The sequence below is a fragment of the Alexandromys fortis genome, unplaced genomic scaffold (genome assembly GCF_014885135.2).
Source record: "Alexandromys fortis isolate MF-2015 unplaced genomic scaffold, M_Fortis_MF-2015_v1.1 scaffold_200, whole genome shotgun sequence".
NCBI lineage: Eukaryota > Metazoa > Chordata > Mammalia > Rodentia > Cricetidae > Alexandromys > Alexandromys fortis.
Genome location: NW_026068148.1, coordinates 1,350,729 through 1,372,774, shown reverse-complemented (window position 1 = coordinate 1,372,774; position 22,046 = coordinate 1,350,729). Strand labels below are relative to the sequence as shown.

General features: G+C 39.8%; 1 protein-coding gene across 4 annotated transcripts in view; it reads right to left on the bottom strand.

Moving 5' to 3' along the window:
- Positions 1 to 22,046, bottom strand: part of Dcx (doublecortin) — an 80,647-nt gene that overhangs the window by 4,137 nt on the left and 54,464 nt on the right. The window contains exons 3-6 of one of the 4 annotated variants that reach the window (XM_050127207.1): positions 13,351 to 13,453; positions 11,497 to 11,634; positions 2,942 to 3,036; positions 398 to 400 (exon numbers count right to left, since the gene is read on the bottom strand). In XM_050127207.1, coding sequence (XP_049983164.1) covers positions 398 to 400; positions 2,942 to 3,036; positions 11,497 to 11,634; positions 13,351 to 13,453 — 339 coding nt within the window. The remainder of the gene's footprint in view (positions 1 to 397; positions 401 to 2,941; positions 3,037 to 11,496; positions 11,635 to 13,350; positions 13,454 to 22,046) is intronic. The other 3 variants (XM_050127208.1, XM_050127209.1, XM_050127206.1) reach the window with 3 other exon arrangements.

The following is a 22,046-nucleotide window of genomic DNA, read 5'->3' as shown; positions in this document are numbered from 1 at the left end:
GTAAGTGCATATTTAAATGATGTTAGTTATATGTTCAGGCACTATGTCTGATATATTTTCCTTGCATTGCCATTTTGTAGAAAATTCTTCAAGTTTAGAACCGTGGGTGAAATCACTAATCTGAAAATTATTTTACTCAAAGAGTTTGTCTACGTTTCTACATTTGTAAACATCTTTAACTGGGGATTAGCTCCAAAAGCAATCTTCAATAAATATTTGTTAAATCATACCAAGGCTGTCATTAATCTCTTAACTTTTGCCCTCATCTGTAAAATGGGAAGGCTAGCTATCTGCCCTTTCTCTTTTACAGGGATATTTCAAAGAGAAGCAAGAACATGGCTTGTGAAAGGTTAAAGCAGCATAGAAATAAAAAAAATGAAATGTTGTTCTCATTAACTACCTTAAGATGTACTGCATGTCCATACTGCGGCACTTGAGTATGCGGACTTTGGCTAACCCCATTGCAGCTGCATTAAAGAGGATTCTCCATGAGCTGCCTAAGAGAAGCCAAGCATCTGATTACAACTTAGAGCCCCAGCACAGCAATCAAAAGTTACCAAGGGGATGCTAGGACATCTAGATTGTTTCCAGTTGCATAGGAGGAGAGGGATTGCCTCGGCCACCTGCTTCCTGTCTCCACCATGACTCACACCTTTCAGGGCCACTTGGACAGAAGTTCAGCTGAGATCTGTTCTGGCCACTGCCCAGGGAGATTGGTGTTCCTAAGGCTCAGGTAGCAAGCACGTGAAAGGACAGATGCAAAGCTCAAACCTGAGAACTGGAAGGACTGAAACAAGGTCTCAACATGCTTTTAGCTTATTCCAAAAAGTCACCTCAATCTCCAGTGTTGGCCATGTAAATGGGAGGCCATTGCTTCCTGATAAGATGCACAGAAAGGTATGTACATCTTCATTTCTAGAATGTACTGTCCTGAAAGATAAAAATCACAGGAACCTTTCCAGGTCAAAAATACTAAAAGAACACTGCCAGTGAATGTATTACTTGATCCTAGATTAGATCCTGTACCAAGAAAAGAATGTCACTGAGCAATTGATAAAATTGATAAAAATTGGAATACAGATTATAACCACTTTATATCTTTCTTGACTAACTCTCATGATGTTGAAAATTGTACCATTGTTATAAACCATTTTTGTCCTTAGGAAACATACATTGGATGTTCTAGTATAATGGGGCATTCAACTTATTCTCAAGTAACTCAGGAAAATGGCAAAAAGTAAAGGTTATATGTATTCATATACATATATAGAAAGAAAAAGAGAGCACCAAAAACAAGGTAAATGAAGGAAAACAGAAATGACTGACAAATGTGCATTAAAAATATATAACTCAAAATCAATAAAAATAAAATAAAAAGGAATACAGGATCACTATTATTACAATTCCTCAGTAAGTTTGAAGAGATAGAAAAAGTCTTTAAAATAATATTATACCAAAATCTAGATGTATATTTAATTTGAAAGTTTGACTAGAAAAGTACATAAACTGTGTTTGCTTTTCTGTTTTAAGAAAAATTAATCTTAAGAATGCAATATACAGAGAACTCTACAGAGAAGATAACAACACAGCTCTGACAATTCTTCCACCTATGGCAGTGACTAAATTTGTTTACAGAACTGTGTGTACAAATGAACAAGTCACAGGTATCTACAAGTCCAACCAGGAGAAGCAAATTTGATAATGCCAACACTCACCTGAACGATTATGAAAGAATGGGTCTTCAACCTAAAAGAGCTGGACATACATGGCAGTTGAATTATACAAATGAGCAGAGAAAATGCCCCAGATGCCTGTGGCACTTAGGGAAAGGCTGATGGAAAGTGCTGGCATTGGCGTAGAGTACACTTCCCAGAAAAGGATGTAGTTGCAGAAAGGCATAGGGTGAAAGCACCCTAAGAGAGAATGTAGTCTAGAAGGATCTTCATGACACTGAAATTTCAGAGAGAGCTTGCTTCCATCTTGTAACGTCTATATTAACAAATTTTGCTACACAGCAAACAACCAAAAACTGACTGGCAAGTGATTTTCACCCATCTGACAATCTCCCACATGGACTACAGAGACAGTCAAGCATTTTCTGAAATCCAGAAGATCAAGAAGGACAAGAAAAAGGCACTGGTCAGGACCAATAGAAGAAATAAAAGGGGTCATTAAAGAAAAGGAATGAGCATTATCAATAACAGAGCATGCAAAAACCAAATTAAAGCTATAAGTGTGCTATTAAAAGATAATGATGAAATTTATCAGATAGTGGTATGCTATGAAATCTTCTGAAATTTTACATGGAGTGTGTATGTGTGTGTGTATTTTCATGTACCACACCACACAAACAGAGTTCAGAGGTCAACTTTTAGGAGTCACTTCTTTCCTTCTACCATGTCTGTTCTGGGGACTGAGCTGAAGTTGTCAGGTTTGGTGACAAGTGACTTTACCCACTGAGTCATCTCTCTAGTCCTGCTGTTAAGTATATAGCAATTGACTTTCTATGGGGAAAAATTAAAATCTTGATTTATTTCATGGTTTCTATGTTCCAAATAATTCTGCTGCGACCAAGTTAAGTGCACGATGTCAATACACATACAGCTAAAAAGCAAGGTATAATTTGTGTGTGTGTGTGTGTGCGCGCGCGCGTGCGTGCACACTCAGTATTTTGTGATTTGTATTTATGTTTTCAGGCTTGACCATTTGGTATTGCATAATCAATTGGTGTGCTCTTCCTTGAGGAATACTATTTTTCCTGCTCTCAGCATTCCTTTGTTCCCTATTGGAATTCTTGGTACTTCAACTTCATGGAGTCAACAAAGGTAAGTTCTGACTTCAAAATGAGCTGTTAAAGTACAGTAGGTGAGCAAATCTCTACGCCACCTTCTAAGAAACTCTGAGTGCAAAGGAGTTTAGTAAGGTATAAGAGACATAATACCTTGTGCTTCCGAAGACTTCCCGGACTTGTAGGTGTAGAGATCGGAGACTGCTTCGATTTAGGTGTTGACAGCTGACTGCTAGAAGTTCCATTTGCTAACCCAAGGCAAGAGAAAAAGAAAAATGAAAACCAACAGCATATAAAAGAGCACGTTTTTGCTTCTCCTAAGACACTAAGAGTATTCAAACAAGGTACAATGTCAAATGATTTGATAGAAGCAAATTAAAGTGAAATTTATTCTTCCAATGCCCCAAAAACTGCTGCACTCAGTTAATGTTGTCCAGCACAGAGCAAGACATCCAGAACCTTCACCCTGCCCAGTGCTTCTCAGTAACAAGAATCTAGTTCTTTTCCAAACTTTTTCATTTTAATCACCAGATTTGATCCTCACGTCTCTGTGAGGTAGTTTAAGAAATCATTATTTTACTTTAATTTTTGAGCTAAGAAAGATAAGACACAGAGAATGCATGTGCCTTCCATTAAGGGGAAGAAATATGAGCACTTTGGGATAGGATATATCCCTTTTGGAGTCAGCTCAATGAGACTGATGTATGACAGACCCAATATCGATTTCCACACTTTCTTATTCACCTCCTCGTCCGTTACTGCCATGTCTTTCATAGAAACAAAAGAAGGAAAGAAACGGAAAGAAGGAAACAAACAGAACAAAGAAACAACAGAAGGAAAGAAACAGCCAGAAATGAGAATGAAATAAATCGGAGAAACAGGACATAAATTTTAAAGACGAGCTCAAATGGACTAAAGTGGAGCTGAAGAGAGAATAGATAATAGTAGAAGATCTGTAATGGAGACAAGAAAGAAAAGGCTATTAGAATAAAAGACTGAGAACAGAGAAAAATGTATAGGGACCTGAAAATTAATTCTAGGTAACTGTGAACAGCATCAAGGTACAACCCCAATCTGTCTTCAGTCAAGAACGTGATAGAAATGAGATGATTAAGGTTTTAACATCTCTGTGTTCCACTTCGGTTTCAAGCTGTTTTCCATTCCCCTGTTAATGAGCACTTTCAATGTGAAAAAAGAAAGGTGTCACATCAAAATGTGATAATTAAATGGTTTTCCATGACATATACTGCTTTCTCATGCTGAAATATTTTTTAATCATAGGACCTACGTTGTTAGTAAGATATTCTGAAGTATGCAATTAAAACAGAGGGGAGTGTCTCAGCAGTGCATAGTGGAATGAGACGGGGGAGAGAGAACACTTAAGTACAAAGATTGCCTAAGAATATTGTGGTTAGTCCCACAGACGCGGTTTAAGCTTCAATATCATAACTATTCCCTGATTATATACATCCTCTCCACTGCTTATGATAATATTTCCTTATTTTTGAAAACACACCCATCAATGGAAGACACAGAAGTTGCACCATTGTGGTGGCTGCTGAGATTATCCATGTTTAAATGAGCTAAAAAAAAAAAAAAAAAAAAAAAAAAAAAAAAAAAAAAAACCACTTGGGAACCCACTGACTGACTTTATTCTGTTATCAGGAACACCACCTATGAGACAGAGATTAGACATTAGGGATTCAGAAAAAAAATACATCACTTCCCCAGGGGTGGGGGGAGCGAAAGCAAGGATTAAGTCAAGTAAGTATGTGGATAAAGGCCTGCACTGGATTTTATTTGAGCCAAAGGAAAGAATTTGTAACAAGGGGAATTGGAAATAAACAAGAAGCAACATCTAAGTATTTTGAAAACGGAATCTGGACTAGGGAAATGTCCATGGTTTGAAAGTAGACTCATGGCTGCCACAGACTGGGGGATGGAAAAAGGTGGGGAAGTGGAATGTTTTTGCTAATGATTGGGAACTTCGTTTTTGAGTCACAGTTTTTCTGGCATTAAATCATGATAATTGTGACAAACACCACAATTAAAATCCACAATGTTCTTTAAATTAGTTCATATCAAAGAAACTATGTTTAAGAAAGTAAATTAAAACTAGCAAAGTAACAAGGAGAGAAAGTGTATTCTAGGAATTGCAATTGCACCAGAAGACAAAAAGATGTGAAAGAATACAATATGTTTTCAAAGTGCAAGTAGCTGCCAATGGCTCAAGGGTATGGTCACTGAAGGAATGCTCAAACAAATACAGCAGAAGACTAAGGATGTGAGCCAGATTTTGGTGGGTCTGTTGTGTGACCCACGGATATTTGGGGTAGCTCTTTGGCAATGGAATAGGCCTGTAAGCTCATCCCTTGACAGTCTGAGGCAGGACGGCAAATTTAAGGACAATGTGGTCAACTTAGCAGCAGCTCAAGACTTTTTCAGTAATTTAAGGGCTGGGGAAGGAACTTGGTAGTCCTAGATTTATTTTCCAGTCTATAAAATAAAAGTTTGGGTTTGATTGCTAAAGGGAAACCTCAGGAGCATTTTAAACTGAAGTGCACGCAAGTAAATTTAAATTGAAAACTTACTTCAGCCTCTGAAAATGAAACTAGGAATGGATAGGATGGGTTCAGAAGAGAAGCAGACATAACAAAAGATACAGCAGTGACCAATTAGTTTTCAAAGCTCCAACTAAAGCAATATGGAAGAAAAAATAGGGACCCTTGTGTAGATAGAATTTTGGAGGTCACTCTCCTTCTGCTCCTGATTTGGATCTTGAGATTTCAGTCCGGTGCTCCAATGTGGGTCTCTGTCTCTGTCTCCTTTCATCGCCTGATGAAGGTTAATATTCAGGAGGATGCCTATATGATTTTCTTTGGGTTCTCCTTCTTATTTAGCTTCTCTAAGAACCCGAATTATAGGTTCAATGTCCTTTATTTATGGCTAGAAACCAAATATGAGTGAGAACATCCCATGTTCCTCTTTTTGGGTCTGGCTTACCTCACTCAGGATGATGTTTTCTATTTCCATCCATTTGCCTGCAAACTTCATACACTGAGACAATGGGGATGTTCTATCAGGAACTCACCAAGGCCAGCTGGCCTGGGTCTGAAAAAGCCTGGGTCAAAACCGGTCTCGCTGAACATAGCGGACAAGGAGGACTACTGAGACCTCAAGAACAATGGCAACGGGTTTTTGATCCTACTGGACCTATTGGTTTCGTGGGAGCCTAGGCAGTTTCGTGGATGCTCACCTTACTAGACCTGGATGGAGGTGGGTGGTCCTTGGACTTCCCACAGGGCAGAGAGCCCTGATTGCTTTTTGGGCTGACGAGGGAGGGGGACTTGATTGGGGGAGGGGGAAGGAAAGGGGAGGCGGCGGTGGGGAAGAGACAGAAATCTTTAATAAATAAATAAATAAAAAGATTTTTGGAGATCAGACAAGTAGAGAGTATTGTGTTCACTTATTCTGTATGCCGTCCCCCAAATAAAGAATGCTACCTGTACCAAAATGCAGTGTTTAAGTACCAGAGTTTGCTTTCTAAAAATTAAATGACATACTCTAAGAAAGGCAAGACTGGGGTGCTGCAAAAAGTCACTTATTCTCTGTAGGAAGGGAATGAAGGAGTTAATAGTTGAAGGAGTTAATGGACTGTCTACATTGCCCAAAGGCTTTCCCAGCAGAACCCGGCAAAAGCTTCCAGAATGGAGCACTCATAGAGACCTATGCAAACTGACATAGTCGAGCCTTCCCCCAATGCTCTAACTTGAAATCTAAACACTAACAAGAAGTGTGAGTACATTCCTGGATGGATTTGGGCATTTATTCCATACGGTTGCTGTGTACTCTACACATCCTCCTTTTCTCATTTTTGTCCCCCAACTAAGAAGGGTGGCTACTCTGCTCCAACATTAAAATTCCCCTCTTCATTTTCTCATTTATCTGAGAATGAACTCAATGGCCTTGGAAAAACATGGAAAATTGTCAGTCACAAGTGTGTCAGTTTTCATTGGCTGAGTATAGATCTGAGAACAAGGTTCTTCAATTTCCAGATCTTTTCCTCCATATCCTCAAAAACTCTTTTCAACCAGCAACTTCAGATGTATACAAATATCCACTCCATATATGCTTTTCTCTACATTCTCTGATTTGTTTGAGTGATTATATACAGGAGTGATACACTGTTTTCATGTCCCTACCTTACTGGATCAATCTTAAGTTATCCGTAAAAAATAAAGACCTTTATCATTGACCTTCTACAAGTATGCACATGGGTTTTTCGTAATTCAACTGCCATGGACTACATTGTTGAAGAACTGAAGATATTCTCCCATACTTTCTCAGAAATTGCTGAGGGGGTAAAATCTGAAGATGGATACAAAGAAATGAGACTTGCAGACATGAACTGGCAAACTTAAGGAAACCCTGCACTTAAAGCATAGATCAAAAATGTTTTTACAAACACATTTTACCTACAGACTGTAAGAAAAACTTTGAAATGACACAATTTTGTATGCATTCTAGAGCAAGTTCTTACAAATATCAAATAAAAGAAGAAGCAGGATGTAGTGTAGATGGTGTCTGGTGAACTTTGTGTGTGCTTTTGAACTAGCAAAGCCTTAAAGAACAGTGGTTCTCAACCTGTGGGCCATGACCCTTTCACAAGGGTAGCATATCAGGGATTATTCATACCAGATATTTACATTACAGTTCATAAGAGTAGCAAAATTACAGTTATGAACTAGCATTGAAATAATTTTATGGTTAGGGTTCACCACAACATGAGGGTCTGGGTAAGGGTTCCAGCATTAGGAAGGTGGCGAACCACTCACTGCTATAGAGAGGGTATCATATTGCCTATCATCTTAGGAGTGATTGGAAGCTTCATCACTGATTGATAGCCTCTCCTTCCCCCCTGCTATCCTCTTTAGCTCTCTAGTAATTGGGGAGCACCTTGGGAGGGACTCTTCTCCCTCACTGACTTTTGTCTTTCCTAGTCCACAGAATCACAAAATTATTTCACTGCTCTCAGATTTCTATATAGACCAAATTCTTTCATGTCTTCTAGTAGAATTCATTTTCCCCTTTGCAATGTAGGTGTACCACATTCATTTCAACCTTTTTGATCACCTTATCAATATTTTTAAAATTAGTGTTATGCATTTACTGGGTGTCTATGATGAGTTGACCATCAATCCTCTCCCTGACCCATACACTCCATAAGAAGGGAGCAGAGCCAAGATTTGGATTACACATTTCTGATTCCAAAGCCTATGTGTACTCTTTTCTCTCAGTATTCAACTTTTGTGACATAGGCCTTCATTTAAAAAAAAAAAAAAAGAAAAGAAAAGAAAAAAAAAACAAAAACAAAAAAAAAAGCTCCTGGGATTTCTTCCTCTGGCAATTTTTTTCCACAGGAACTAGGAGAAACAGGGAACGTGGTGGCAGAGAAAAAGAAAGGGCCAAGAAGAAAGTAGGAGCAGCTGGGGCTCATCTTCAAGGAAACATCTAACCTATCTGGCTCAAGTTAGAAAGTGGTTAGCAAAAGCTTTTTTTTTCAATTAGGCAAACCAGCTGGGAACACACACAATGTCACAAAACAAAAGAACATAGGGAGCCAGCATGGCATAACTCCCCCATGTCCCAGAGCTCTCGGAGAAGATGGTTTCTGTGCTGTCTGTCAGCTTCCTTAGTTCACACTCCAGCTGTGCAGCACAGTTGCCACACTCCACTCCACATGATCTTCTCCCCCAGGATTTTTGGGAGTGGTTAGGTTTGTCCTTGCTCCTGCACTAATCTCTAGTTCCTTGGTCCTGTCTAAATGGAACAGGGCATGCCCAACAGGGATGACTGGTCAGATTAGTAGGTTGAACTACCTGGATTTCCAAGGATTTAAACATTACAATAAAACGTGTGTGGAGGGGCTTAGGGTGCTAGTCTTCAAAGAACAGTAAAAGTGTCCACTTTCAAGTATGGGTGGTCAGGGAAGGAGTGAACAGTATTACCTGGCATGCAGAGTTCGTGCTGAGTTTCCAGGCTGCATGTTTCCTTGTCTGGAGGATACACACATCCCTGAAGACTGAGATGTATGTAGCTGCACATAAGATGTTGCTAAGTGGTCCCAAGTGTAATAATTAAAGAGTTGTCTAGGTAGTGAGTAATACAAATTGTATTACACTTTTTCTTTCTTTTTATCCCAGCCTGTATTACACTTCCTTAGTTCAAGTTCTCTTGACAAGACTGACACAAAAAATGAAGGGTCTAGGCACGTGCTTTGCTTCTAGCCCTTGGTGACCAGATATCAAACTGGTTTTAATGCTCATTCACTTCATCCTGACGTGCTCAACCAGTGGAATAGCAATACTGAGTCACACTCAAAATCAAGACTGTTTGTTTTGATGTGGCGTTTATTCTGAGATACTCAGAGTAAAATCAGCCTAGCAAACAATCCATCAACTCCAGACCCCCCATTAATAGTTGTTTCTCTATGGTTATTTAAAAAACATCTTATAATATGTGATCTCACACAATTTTCCTGATTACTATTATCTCTTTAACCAACAGAGATTTGAGATTTGCCTTGATTCAAGTATGTAATTCTTTCCCTCCTTTATGCATGATGGCTTCAGTATTTGATCACAGAATCCATTTCACAATCTCTCACTTATCTCCCACTGCGACCCTTGTGTGATTTATTCTCAGTTTTATATTTATTACCTCCCTAATGCCTTACAGAGGGATATCTCAACCCACAATTCAGTCAGTTCCACATTTCCTTGAGTTAAGATACTCTACGTTTTCTTTAGTTCTGCTCTTAATGATCCCTGTTTCCTCTGTATTTGCACAGAGACATTTTCTGGAATGCTATCTAAGTGAAGCCAGGGCAGCGAAGATTCACTTCAGAACAAAGTCAAAAGACAGACCTATGGTTGTCACACATCCATTCCAAAGTGCCCTTGGCTGCAGTGTCTGGATTGCTTTGGTTAATTGTTTCTGCTAAATAGAAATGCTTTTGTTCCTCATCCCAGACTCATCCATTAAGGACGCAAGAACTGAGAGCCCAGAAACAGTTCTTCAGGGATTTGTCATTAGGCTGTTTCTCAAGCCAAATTCAATCATAGATTGTGAGATACTGTAGATTTACAAGATGAAATGGGAATTTGAAATCTATTTCTTCCCATGTTTTGGAAATTACACTGCTGTGAATTCTTTAAATAAAGTGGAGAAAAGTCTTTCCTGTTGGAAAACACATTTATTTACCCAACCTTGCAATGTTTGTAGGTAAAATCAAGGACTTCCCTTATTCTAGGAAAGTGCGTCCCACTGAAATATAACTGTGGTTGATATTGTAATGTTTTAATACAGATGAGTTTTTCTAAAGAAGGTGAAAACTTGGGGGGAGTTTTTGTCTTCCTGAAGCCCTGTCAAGGCTATCAGTTCACCTTGGAGTGACTTTAGAGGCATCAATAGAATCTGTTCGGAGAAGATCATTAGAAACAAAAACACCAACTTACCTGTGGCACTGTGTTCAATTCAGCACAAGATAATGACCCAGAAACCACCCCAACATCTCTTGGCCTCCCCATACCCTTCATGTGGAGGTAGAGCCTGGGAGAAGGACACTGAGAAGCAAGTACCATCCAAAAGAAATCTTTGTATTCAACACACTGGGAACCCCACACTCTACCTCAAATGCCTCCTGAGAGGAGTCCTGTGTTCTGATCCTTGAATACTAAATAGTTGTGTAACATTGGGAAGACCTTGAGAATCTGAACTGCCCCTCAGTTTCTCAATGTTAAAAAAATACAACCTATAGAGTTATCCTTTTGTAGCTTAATTTATAGTTCTCTTACAATGGACAACAGAGATGATGAAATTGTTTTGCCAAAATAAGGCATTCATATATTAATACAGCAAATAGTTAGTCACATTAAAATGTGGCTAATTAGATTTCAGATATGCTAATTAAATACAAAATTCAGAGTAATTTCAAAGAAGGTAAGCATCCCAATAGTTTGTCATATTGGCCACATGTTGAAATGATTACGTTTCAATTGATTACTAAATAAAATCTATCTATATTGTTTTCTTTTAATTTTTAAATGCAACCACTAAATATTTAAACAGCATATATGTGATGATATCATATGAACACCACTATTTTGTGAAATTAATAATACAACTTTCAAAAAGGATATAACATACAAAGCATGCATTATGATCCATATTAGTTCTATTAGATAGAGTTATTCTCTCAGGAAGGTCAGAACACTCGAGGAAGACTGCTTAGGTTGACCAAAGGACAGGCCAGAGATTATAGTTCTTTCATAAAATCTTGCTGTTTTGTGTCCCTTGGCCCAAGAGCTAAGGAGATATTTACATATTAAAAAGCCAGTGTGGGGGTGCATGTGCCTGTGATATTATCATTGGAGAGGCATAGACAGATGCTTCCTGGCCTATACTGGACATCTGGACTAATCAGCCGCCCCCAAATCCCAGTGAGAGACTAGTCTTAAAAGGCAAGATGGGCAGCTCATGAGGAACATATGTGTTTATCTCCAAACCAAATTGTTTTTATATCTCTGAAATGATAGAATTGGTCTTTTTGGGGACACTGGCGACATTGAGGAAGTCATTTATCTCATGTAGGGGGTATCAGCTTCTATAAATGAAGTCAACATGAACAATAGGAAAAGAACACTCACCGTCTTGGTCGTTACCTGAGTCAGCAGGAGACTTGCTGCGACGCATTGGGCCTGGACTCTTAGCTGATGTCTTTTGAGGTGTTGGGGAAGCTTTTGGGCCAGCTGTGGCAGATGGATTCCCTTTCATAACTCTGCATTCTAGGGGCAAAAGGATGCAAGCTGCTTAGGAGGTATAACTGAGACCCTCAGGTTACTATGATCATCTCAAACAAAAATGGTCACCACAGGCCACAACACTTAAGTGGCTCAGGATTACAAGGCGTTGCTCATTTTTTTTTGTAGGAACTATGACTATGGTGAGGGAGGCATGGGGGAAATTTCCAAAAGTCTCTTGGGATAAACTAAATATTTAAGTTCCTCAAATCTAGAGAAAGAACAAATACTCTAAATCAAGTCATCTGGGTCATGTGTCAGCTTAATCATCTGAAATTGACCAAACTATACTTGAAAATAGCACCTGTGGAGGCTTGGCATTTCTTTTTATTAGAGTATAGGTTGACATACCTCAGATGTCTCAGTTGCACAGATGCGGAATCCCTGAGTAAGCCCCTACACATTGTCTATTACCTGCTGCACATTCTGATAGGCACTCCTTGCAACAGATGTCATGTCATTTCATTCAAAAAGAAGCCTTACTACCCTGTATCGTATTTATAGAACCCTTGCTCTTTCATTTTCAGAGCATTTTGTAATCCCTTATGCTGATTTAATAAATAAATGGGTTAATAACTACTCTGATGCTCATTACTCTAGAACACTTATGGGTCTGTAGAGAAGAGTAGGCTAAATGTTTCTGCACTTGTCCTAGCTGCAATCTGATGAATTTGGAACACGCTTTCTGTGATGATCACTCAGCATCCTGAATTAGCAGTAATTTGAGCCACTGAGACTGCATGGTAGAGGGTAGATTTTTCCTAGAGAACTCCTTGTTGACTCCCACTTTAAGGTACACTAAAAAGACAGGTGAGAATAATTTGGTCAGTTGGACTTTTTAGGAAACTGAATTAAGAAGACAATTCATTTTGGTTTGTTTTGCTTTTTATTTGTGTTGATGAACTTTAGTTCTCACTGTCAAGAGCCACAGATACAGAGGGAATAGAAAATTGGATACAACCAGGATTTGGTTAGCTATTTCACTTCTTTTAGCCTTTCTAAAAGAAAAACTGTAGAAAGGACACTTTTATAAAGGATCCTGTCTCGAGTTGCTTGTGGATTGTCTTTTAGTGAAACTCTCTTGGTTTTTCTCACATTTTACTCCTGAGTGGGAAATGTATTTTTACATTTCCATTAATATCCCATCCTAAGTTGTGTGACCTAACTCACTTATAACTTATTAGACTAATAGATGTTCAGGTCTTCCTTGAGGCTAACATTCCTATGTAATTCTAAATCACAATGCATAAAGAAAGGAGTAGCAGACACAAAGGTGGGAACTGGGTTTGACACTAAGGATAGAATAAAAAATAAAAAGCTTTATAAAAATGTGAGACCATTACCACATATCATAAAAGCCAGAGGAGAATGGCTAGAAAATGCATATGTATAATATCTATATAGTTCTTAATGCAAAAGTTTTTTTTGAAGGTGCAGGTTAGTTCATATGATACAGTATATGGTCTAAGAAATGTGGTCATTATTGGGGAAGTTGGCAAGTTTCAAGTAGCATGAAGTCCTGGGAGATCCAGGTAACCTTTCACTTAGTGTCATGTATACAAATACAAAGGAGAAATATTAGTAATATCGACCCTTGTGTTACCATTTTTAATTATTCTCCAGGCCACATAAGCTCATGAAAATCCTAAGGGATGAAAAGGAGCAGAACAAAAGTGAAGCAAGCCCAATGTTAGTGTTTACCGTTCTCATCCAAAGAAAAATCATCTTGAGCATAGCGGAACTTTTCGGGACCACAAGCAATGAATACATCATCATCCCCAAAGAAATCATGGAGACAGGTGACCTATGGAGAAAACAGAAATGCTGGGTTAGTGTTTGATGTCCTTATAACAATAACTTCACATCGTGTTGATGATGTACACAACTTCACATCCAGGCCTTCATCACTATCAGGAATCTTTCTCTCTTCACCTCTCCTTTTTTTACAAAAGACCTACCACATTCATAGTCTGTACTATGATCCCTAGCGAGTGAACATCAATGTATCACTGCCTGTCCATGTATCCTTATCTTGTCTCCATGCCATCAAGACTAAGATTGAGATAATGCACAAATGAAATGACTCCCTCTGAGAAAAAACCAGCTATTACGGGTCCCAACAAATGTTACCTCTTCTAGCAACTTAAAGGCAAGGCACTCATGGTCTAGGCAAATTTTAGGTCAGGTTTTAGGCCAAGGTAAGGGACAGAGATTTTCTGCAGCTTCTGATGTATAGACATTGTAGCAAACCCAAAGCTGGGAATTTTTCTCTTCATATTCATATGTTCTAAAGGTAGCTGTACTCTTCATTTAAAATATTACCCAGTACATTAACGAGTCAGAGTTTTATTCTACACTGAAAATCTAACAGAGGAAATCTATGCTGACCACTTTAAACCACATCATGGGCCATGGGTCCCATAAAGCTGTGTTCCCAGGACCCTTGAACATGATATGCATTGCTACTCCTTCGCTATGGAGACAGTCTCCCAGTTCCCTTCTGAACAAATAAATGAGGGTCCCTGGGAACGTAGCCTGATCCCTGTAGTCTCCTCACTTCTCAGCTTTCCTAATTGCATCTGTTAATTAGTCCAGCACATCAGGCAAACCCCGGGAGGAACCATAGAGTCAAAAACATGCTTATCCAACTTCTTGGCTTGTAAGTGTTCAAAGCCTCTAATTGTTGTAAGAATCTCATTCAAGCTGCCAGCAATGGCTTTCTAAAGACACAGACCTCACAAACTAACAACAGCTTGCTATGTGCAGAAAGCAGTATGTTGCATTTGGAAAAAAATGTTTATATTAATAACATCATCCCCCACCCAAGATCTATTCAATCTGTTTTCCCAGCCAAGATGATTACAAGCCTTACACAAAGAAAGAGTTGCTTAAAGATTACCCTTTATTGTCTAAGCCTCCCATTCATCTATGGGGTGCCAAGAGAAGGGAGAGAGACTTGGAGGACTGCCAGGTTCACTCCTATTAAGCTTTTTCCCAGTTCTGAGCCTCAACCTCATCAAATACCCCCATGCCCTTTTTCAGCTGCCTTGTCTGTTCTTCACTTCTGTACTACACAATCATATAATGACAGTCAGAGTATCCACTGATTGCATCCTTACTCTGAGATAGGACATAGATTGACCTGAGTACTTCCGAATCTGTCATCTCATTTCAGACTCAGAAAACGCTATGGCATTCACTGTTTTAGAGGTGAGAAGCCTGGACCCAGAAATAAGTAAATTACCCAGGTGAAAAAAAGAACAATAAATCTAAGCAAACAACTAATCTAATGTGCCTTTCACCATCCAGTATGGTGAGCATTTACATAGACCTTAGGAACTGATGGGCAGAAGAATAATACTCACAGATATCACATGACAGAGCTCACAGTTTTATGGACTGACACACACTGAAACAGCACATTTCAACTTAGCTTCAAGGACAAGAGAACCTATAAATGTCATGGAAGCTATTGATTAACAAGCATATCCAAGGGACCCAGTCTCTGGTTGACAAGATTAGTTCAAGAAGCATTCTGCATGTGGTGGTCTGGAACTAGGATCCAATAAAAGAGCTTAGTTATGAGCTCTACTCCAGACCTCCTGCTAATGTCTTGGACACTGAATCAACACAATCTGGAGATTTTAACTTTCAGACACTAAGCGGGTCTGCATTGTTGTCTTGATTGGGACTGCCCTTGCCTTCATTTTTGTTTGAATGAGGAGTGTCTTACCCTTGAACTTCCCTGGTTATCTCTAGGAATTAGTACGTTCTTTCTTAATATTTAATGGGTGATTTTTTTTCATCTCAGTCACATGCCATGATATATTATTCTAGGATAAGAACCCAGTACAGTTTGTTAGAGTACTTGCAGTTATAACTACCCATCCTCTGCCAAACCCCAGACTCTCCTGTTCCTCAGGCTGTGCAAAAAGCTTTAGACTAGCCCTCCCTTTGGGGATCTTATAAGAAAGGCAATGTTCCTTATGCTTTTTTGACAAACTCGCAATGGTGTTTGAAGCCAGAAATGTTGCAATACAGCTGTTCAGCATCAGGTTTCTTATGTGATCCTGCTCCCTATTTTACTGGCTTCAAAATGTAGACAAACACATCTTGTGTATGTGGATACCCAGCTTTTCCAAATACTTTTGATGCTGAGACACAGCAGCCCCCATCTTTGTTACACAATGAGAAAATAGAATCTTTTCCATCTTAAAAAATGAAAATCACAAGGCACAAAGAATCAAAACTTCCCAAGATTTCAAAATTGGCTCATGAAGAAGTTGGGACTAGCACTCCAGCATTCTGCTTCAGTTCAGAACAAAATAATTTATGTGCCTGAAAGAACATGACTTGCTATAACTCTAAAACTCCTGGGAGATTAGAGAGTCCAATATACATTAGACTGTCGTTTTGAAAAATGGAGTTTTGTTGTTAACCATATTTTTAATCCATGGACAAGAAAAACTTCTCCCTTTAGTGAAAACTGAGTACATGGTGGAAAACAGGGACAAGGAGAAGAACGAATTTTAAGAAGAAGAGAAAGGAAAAAAAAGTAATAATAATGAGACATAAGAAACAAATTTCAAATGAAATAATGCCTGTTAAACATTTTATGGTAACAATGACACCATGTCTATCTTGGCTTACACTTCAAATGCATAATTTTCTAAGTAGCTTTCTGAAGCAATCTTTTTAGCACAAAGTGACAACAAAGGACTACTCCCTGAAATGCCACAGGATTCTCAAAGAATAAAGAATAAACATCAGCTCGAGTATGAGTTATACTTGAGTATTTAAGGCAGAGGAGAGAACACATAGGCATGACACCCGTCTTTATAATTACTTAGCTACCACCACAAAATCAATAAGAATTAACTGAGATTAACACTTAATCATTACCTCAGTGCTCTTCATTTTAAAAAAGCAAGTAGTAGAGGGACGCCAGTGTGACTGTACATTAGCATGAACAATATATTATTTGGATGGTCCAGTGTCTTAAATGTCAATGGACAAGTGGATGAATGGAGGCAACAGATCTCTGTATATAAGTAGTTTGAGTCTATTAGCTGCAAATGGAAAATTCACCGGGACTTGATTTAGGCTTGATTAGATTCTCTGTCCACATCTTACAGATAGTGGTCATTTTTGCATGTGCCTGCTGCTACTATATCCCATAATTCATTTGACTAATCCTTCAGAAAGAAATGTTCTTCAGAAGTATTTATAAATTGGTGAGACTCGCATTTGGCATGTGTAATTTGTTTTTGTGAAAGCTCAGCTCCCCCCATATTGATCACTATGCACTTTCTAAAGCAAAGAGTCTGCATGAGAAATACAAAAGTGCACAACAAAAGCCTGTTCCTTCACAACTGACAATGTAATAAGTATGTGTGAACTACACAAATAATTAGAATACAACAAAGGCTGTTGTTAGCACTGCTGCAGAGGCACAAAGAGCAAGAAGAAGCATGAAGACAAAGAAGACAATAAAAATAAAGATCACCGTGACCTCACACAATCATTCAAATACATGACATGAAAGTGAAAGTGAGACACTCTGGAACAAAGAGTGGGACAAGTGGGGGCATAGAGGAGACAAATATGGGGAAATACATGATAAGCTTGAATACATGTTTATGAAACCCATCAATGGTTATATGACAATGAAAATGTTTTATACAGAGATCTGAGGAAGACTTCACAGGGAAGAAAACTCAAACTGAGTCTGGAAACATAGCTGGGATATAGGTTAATGGAAACAGGAGGTGGTCTAGGCAGAGGTTGCTGTGTGAACAAAAGCTGAGATGCAGGATTCTTTTAACAGCTTTCGAGAAGCAGAGCTCCATCTTATTGGCTATAGCAATTGGTTTTACCCCTCCCCAAAAGCTGCACAACACAATAGCCCCAATCCATATCCTAACCTACTGCAGAGACAAAACACCCAATTAATTGCCTCCTTGTAGAATTCAGGGTGAAGGGAAGGGCAAAGCGTGTCTATGAGGAGGGCTGGTCCTGGTGGTGAGGAAAAAGGAACCCCTGTGGCAAAGCAGACAAACCACATTGATTTCTCAGTCTTGCCAACAATGTACCCTGGCCATAGAGAGTGGCTGGCAAGCTTTGCAAAGTGAGTTAATGAAATATTCGGTAAACATTACCAGTGAGGCTTTCTAGAAGTTGCTGCCACTTTCATTCTGGAACATTCTCTGCCTGCCAGCTCTGGAATAGCTCCAGTCAGAGGCTGACATTGACTTGGCTTCTTAAGCTGTGTAATGTTTCTAGGTAACCCTGATTTCCTTATCAAACTCTTTTTCTTGGAGTTATCTTGAAGTTTTGCTTGTGGATTTTTATAATAACGTTTTTCTTCTTTTGGCCTGGGCAAACAGCTCCTTAATTCTGAGGTGCCCATTTTTTGGCACAGATCTCTTTATTCAATACCTGCAATTCTCTAAAGTCTTTGAGGAAATAAAAACAATGATACTTGTATTTCTACAAATTATTTTTACTGTTTTTGAAATCTTTCTAGGAGGGAGACTATTTGGGAAAAGGAAATTGTTCAGTAAAGAATTATTGGGAGAGGAGACAAGAGATGGTCATAGTAGTTGAATATGGCCCAAGAACATTAAACACACATATGAAAATATTATGTTGTAACTCCTCATTTTGCACCATGACTGTATGCTAATAAAAAGTAAATTGAAAACCTTTCAGCATTTATTCTATGTTATATTCTTTTCCACACCTCTAATCTCCATCCATCCTAATGCAGTGAGGATTCCATCTACGTCCCAAGCTCCAACAAGGCTGCTCTTACCAAGATCAACAGCAACTTGACTATTGTCAGATCCTGATCCCCTTTCTAGCCTCGTTTAAGAGCTAGCAACAATAGTAATCAGGTGAACCAGGCTGCCCGCAGTACTTTCCCTTGGTAGCTTCTGGAATGCTCCTCACTTGATATGCTCTTTTTCGTATTCCACCTGAATGTTTGGTTTGATTTCTTTAGCCAATTCATAAGAAAGTCATTGACACTGCGTCACTGATAGTTCCAGTGACAGAAACATGTGGAGTCTAAATATTTTGCTCCTCTTTTTCCTTATGGTGATTTGTTTATGTGCTTAGTATATTTTATAGTGAGTTTATAGCTGTTTGAACTAAATCATTCGGGATCCAGAGGGAGCCTAGTTTGGAGAAAAGTTGTATGCCATAAAGATTGAATTTTTTTTTTAAATCGACTTCAGGGTTGGTTTTCCAGCCATTCGTTTAAAAATAATACGATCCTTTTCTCTACGAAAGACTTTCCCTTTAAGGAGCTCACACCTTGGTGGATTGGTTTCCTTTCTCCACCCTTCAACTATATCTTGAGAACATTGTCCATGTCTCATATTTACTTTATTTTACCTCATGGTAAGCTTGACTTTGTGACCCATCTTATGGCCCCACGAAATAATCTTAATGGCTGATTGTGGAGGTGGAAATTGACACCCTTTCCCCCCATTTGTGTCATCCTCTGGGAATGGCCAACCCTTCTGTGGTGAATTACTTATTCCTATAGCAAGCAGCCAAGCTGTGTGAGTGACTCTGTGATGTTCCTACACTAAAGCATAGTAGATCTCTCTCAGTCTTCGGCTGATAGAGAGTGACGAGTTCTCAAAAAAAAAAAAAAAAACCAACATTTTCATAGGTAGGAATATGTCGTGTTTAAGGTCAACTGGTCTTTCCACTGGTCTTAGCCTAAAAGCCAACAGTAACTCTGTCTATCCCCTTCTTGAATTTCTTCAAGACTAAAATCTAGAAAGTCAGGATTCAGTTGAAATATTGACACTTGAATTTATCCCCTTTTCAGGCTTTCTTTTTTTTCTTTCTTTCTTTATTTATTAAAGATTTCTGTCTCTTCCCCCCTGCCGCCTCCCCTTTCCCTCCCCCTCCCCCAATCAAGTCCCCCTCCCTCTTCAGCCCAAAGAGCATTCAGGGTTCCCTGCCCTGTGGGAAGTCCGAGGACCACCCACCTCCATCCAGGTCTAGTAAGGTGAGCATCCAAACTGCCTAGGCTCCCACAAAACCAATAGGTGCAGTAGGATCAAAAACCTATTGCCATTGTTCTTGGGGTCTCAGTAGTCCTCATTGTTCGCTATGTTCAGCGAGACCGGTTTTAACCCAGGCTTTTTCAGACCCAGGCCAGCTGGCCTTGGTGAGTTCCCAATTGAACATCCCCATTGTCTCAGTGTGTGGGTGCACCCCTCACGGTCCTGAGTTCCTTGCTCGTGCTCTCTCTCCTTCTGCTCCTGACTTGGACCTTGAGATTTCAGTCCGGTGTTCCAATGTGGGTCTCTGTCTCTGTCTCCTTTCATCGCCTGATGAAGGTTAATATTCAGGCAGATGCCTATATGTTTTTCTTTGGGTTCTCCTTCTTATTTAGCTTCTCTAAGAACCCTAATTATAGGCTCAATGTCCTTTATTTATGGCTAGAAACCAAATATGAGTGAGTACATCCCATGTTCCTCTTTTTGGGTCTGGCTTACCTCACTCAGGATAGTGTTTTCTATTTCCATCCATTTGCCTGCAAACTTCAAGAAGTCCTTGTTTTTTACTGCTGAGTAGTACTCTAATATGTATATATTCCATACTTTCTTCATCCATTCTTCAATTGAAGGGCATCTAGGTTGTTTCCAGGTTCTGGCTATTACAAACAATGCTGCTATAAACATAGTAGAGCATATACTTTTGTTGTGTGATAAGGCCTCTCTTGGGTATATTCCCAAGAGTGGTATTGTAGTGGCCTTTGCATGATGAAAGGCCACAGTCACTCTCTGTAACCTTTGCTGATTTACGTTTGTCAAGCGACACTTGCCGCTTCCATTACCTCATTTGGCTCATTAGCATCTCTACTAAATGAAACAAAAAGGGTCATCAAGGTTAAGTGATTTTTACAGATCACATTTCTTGTTAGTGACACAGCTTACAGCAGAACTTGATATAACTCAAGATATCCACTCAGAGTACCTAAGGCATACAGCAAAGGCTCTTTATAGACCCAACAGGGAAGCCCTTGGTAGGGAAATTCACAGGACAGCAATGCTTTAAGAAGAAGGAAGCACAAAGAGGAGACAGGAAGAAACAGGACATTCTACTGTATGTTGCCAGGAGGTGGTTTATGATTTAATAATCAGATCTTAGGTGATGGCAGCCCCTTGGAAGCCTGGCAACCCCTCAGTATTGAGGGGTGTTTTTTTCCTTAGTTTTCTTTTGCCATTTCCCCAACAGTCTCTATCGGCCCTCGCCGGAGACGTGGATGGGATGAGAGCAGCTGCAGAGGTGCTGGAGTCCATGCCCAGGACTGACACCTGCCTTTCCACGGGGCCCTGGGGACAAGTTGGCTCAGAGAAACAGGGACTGGACAGACCTCCATTCATCAGAGAGAACTGGGGTGGAAAAACCCTGCCTGATCCCTTGGCACCATTAAACTCAGAGATTGGCCCTGGGCCCTCCACAGTCCCAAGTTCACTTTAGTAAGGTGAATTAAAATGGGAGAATGCATGTGTAGGGCCTATTGCTGTGGTCTATTGTGTGTAACGATTATCTGGTGCCTGCTATGTGCACAGCAGGGTAAAGTCATAGCTGCAGATTCTACTAGAGCAAAAGAAAAAAAAATGTATGCTTCAAAAAGAAAGCCACTGTCCTGTTGGAAGTTAAAATTTGCCACTGCCTCCCTGCTTTCTTCCTGGGCCTAGCTTCCTCTGTTGGAAAGCAGCGATTCTGGTCCTTCAAGGTTTATGAGTCCATTGGAGAGTTTGGCAAAAGCTACGTCTTCTCCCCAGGAGATAAAAATGTGTACCTAGATAGCTAAGTTTCAATAGAAATGGGGAGGTGCTGGGGGGAAGGGCGGTTAGGAATGTGTCTGAAGGCCATCTAGAGATTCTGCGAGTCCTCTGGACTGGTTGATTTCCGAGGACATTTCTAGCTCTGACAGGATGAAACATTCCAGGTTGGACACAGTTAATGAGCAGATACACTCTCGCCAGAATGCTGGCAGCTGTTGTGGAATCCCAGAGGCTTAACTGTACCCCCCTTCCCAGGCTTCCTGAGATGATTCCAAGAGAAGTCAAAGGATATAAGCTCATTCTGTGAAAACTAAGTCCAAGGGAAGCAAAGGAGCGCAAACTGATTTACAGCAATGCAGTCCTGAATTGCCTCAGGCTATCACCCCCCCCCCCCCCCCCCCCCCCCCCCCCCCCNNNNCCCCCCCCCCCCCCCCCCCCCCCGCTGCTGGAGTTTAACAAGGACACTAACTTTGCAGGAGTGAGTGGGCAGGAGAGCCACGGTCCCTAAACCGTTTCTCATGGCTGATTGCGGATAGAACAAAAAGCAAGACTGTTCAATTGGTAAAGGGTACACAGCAC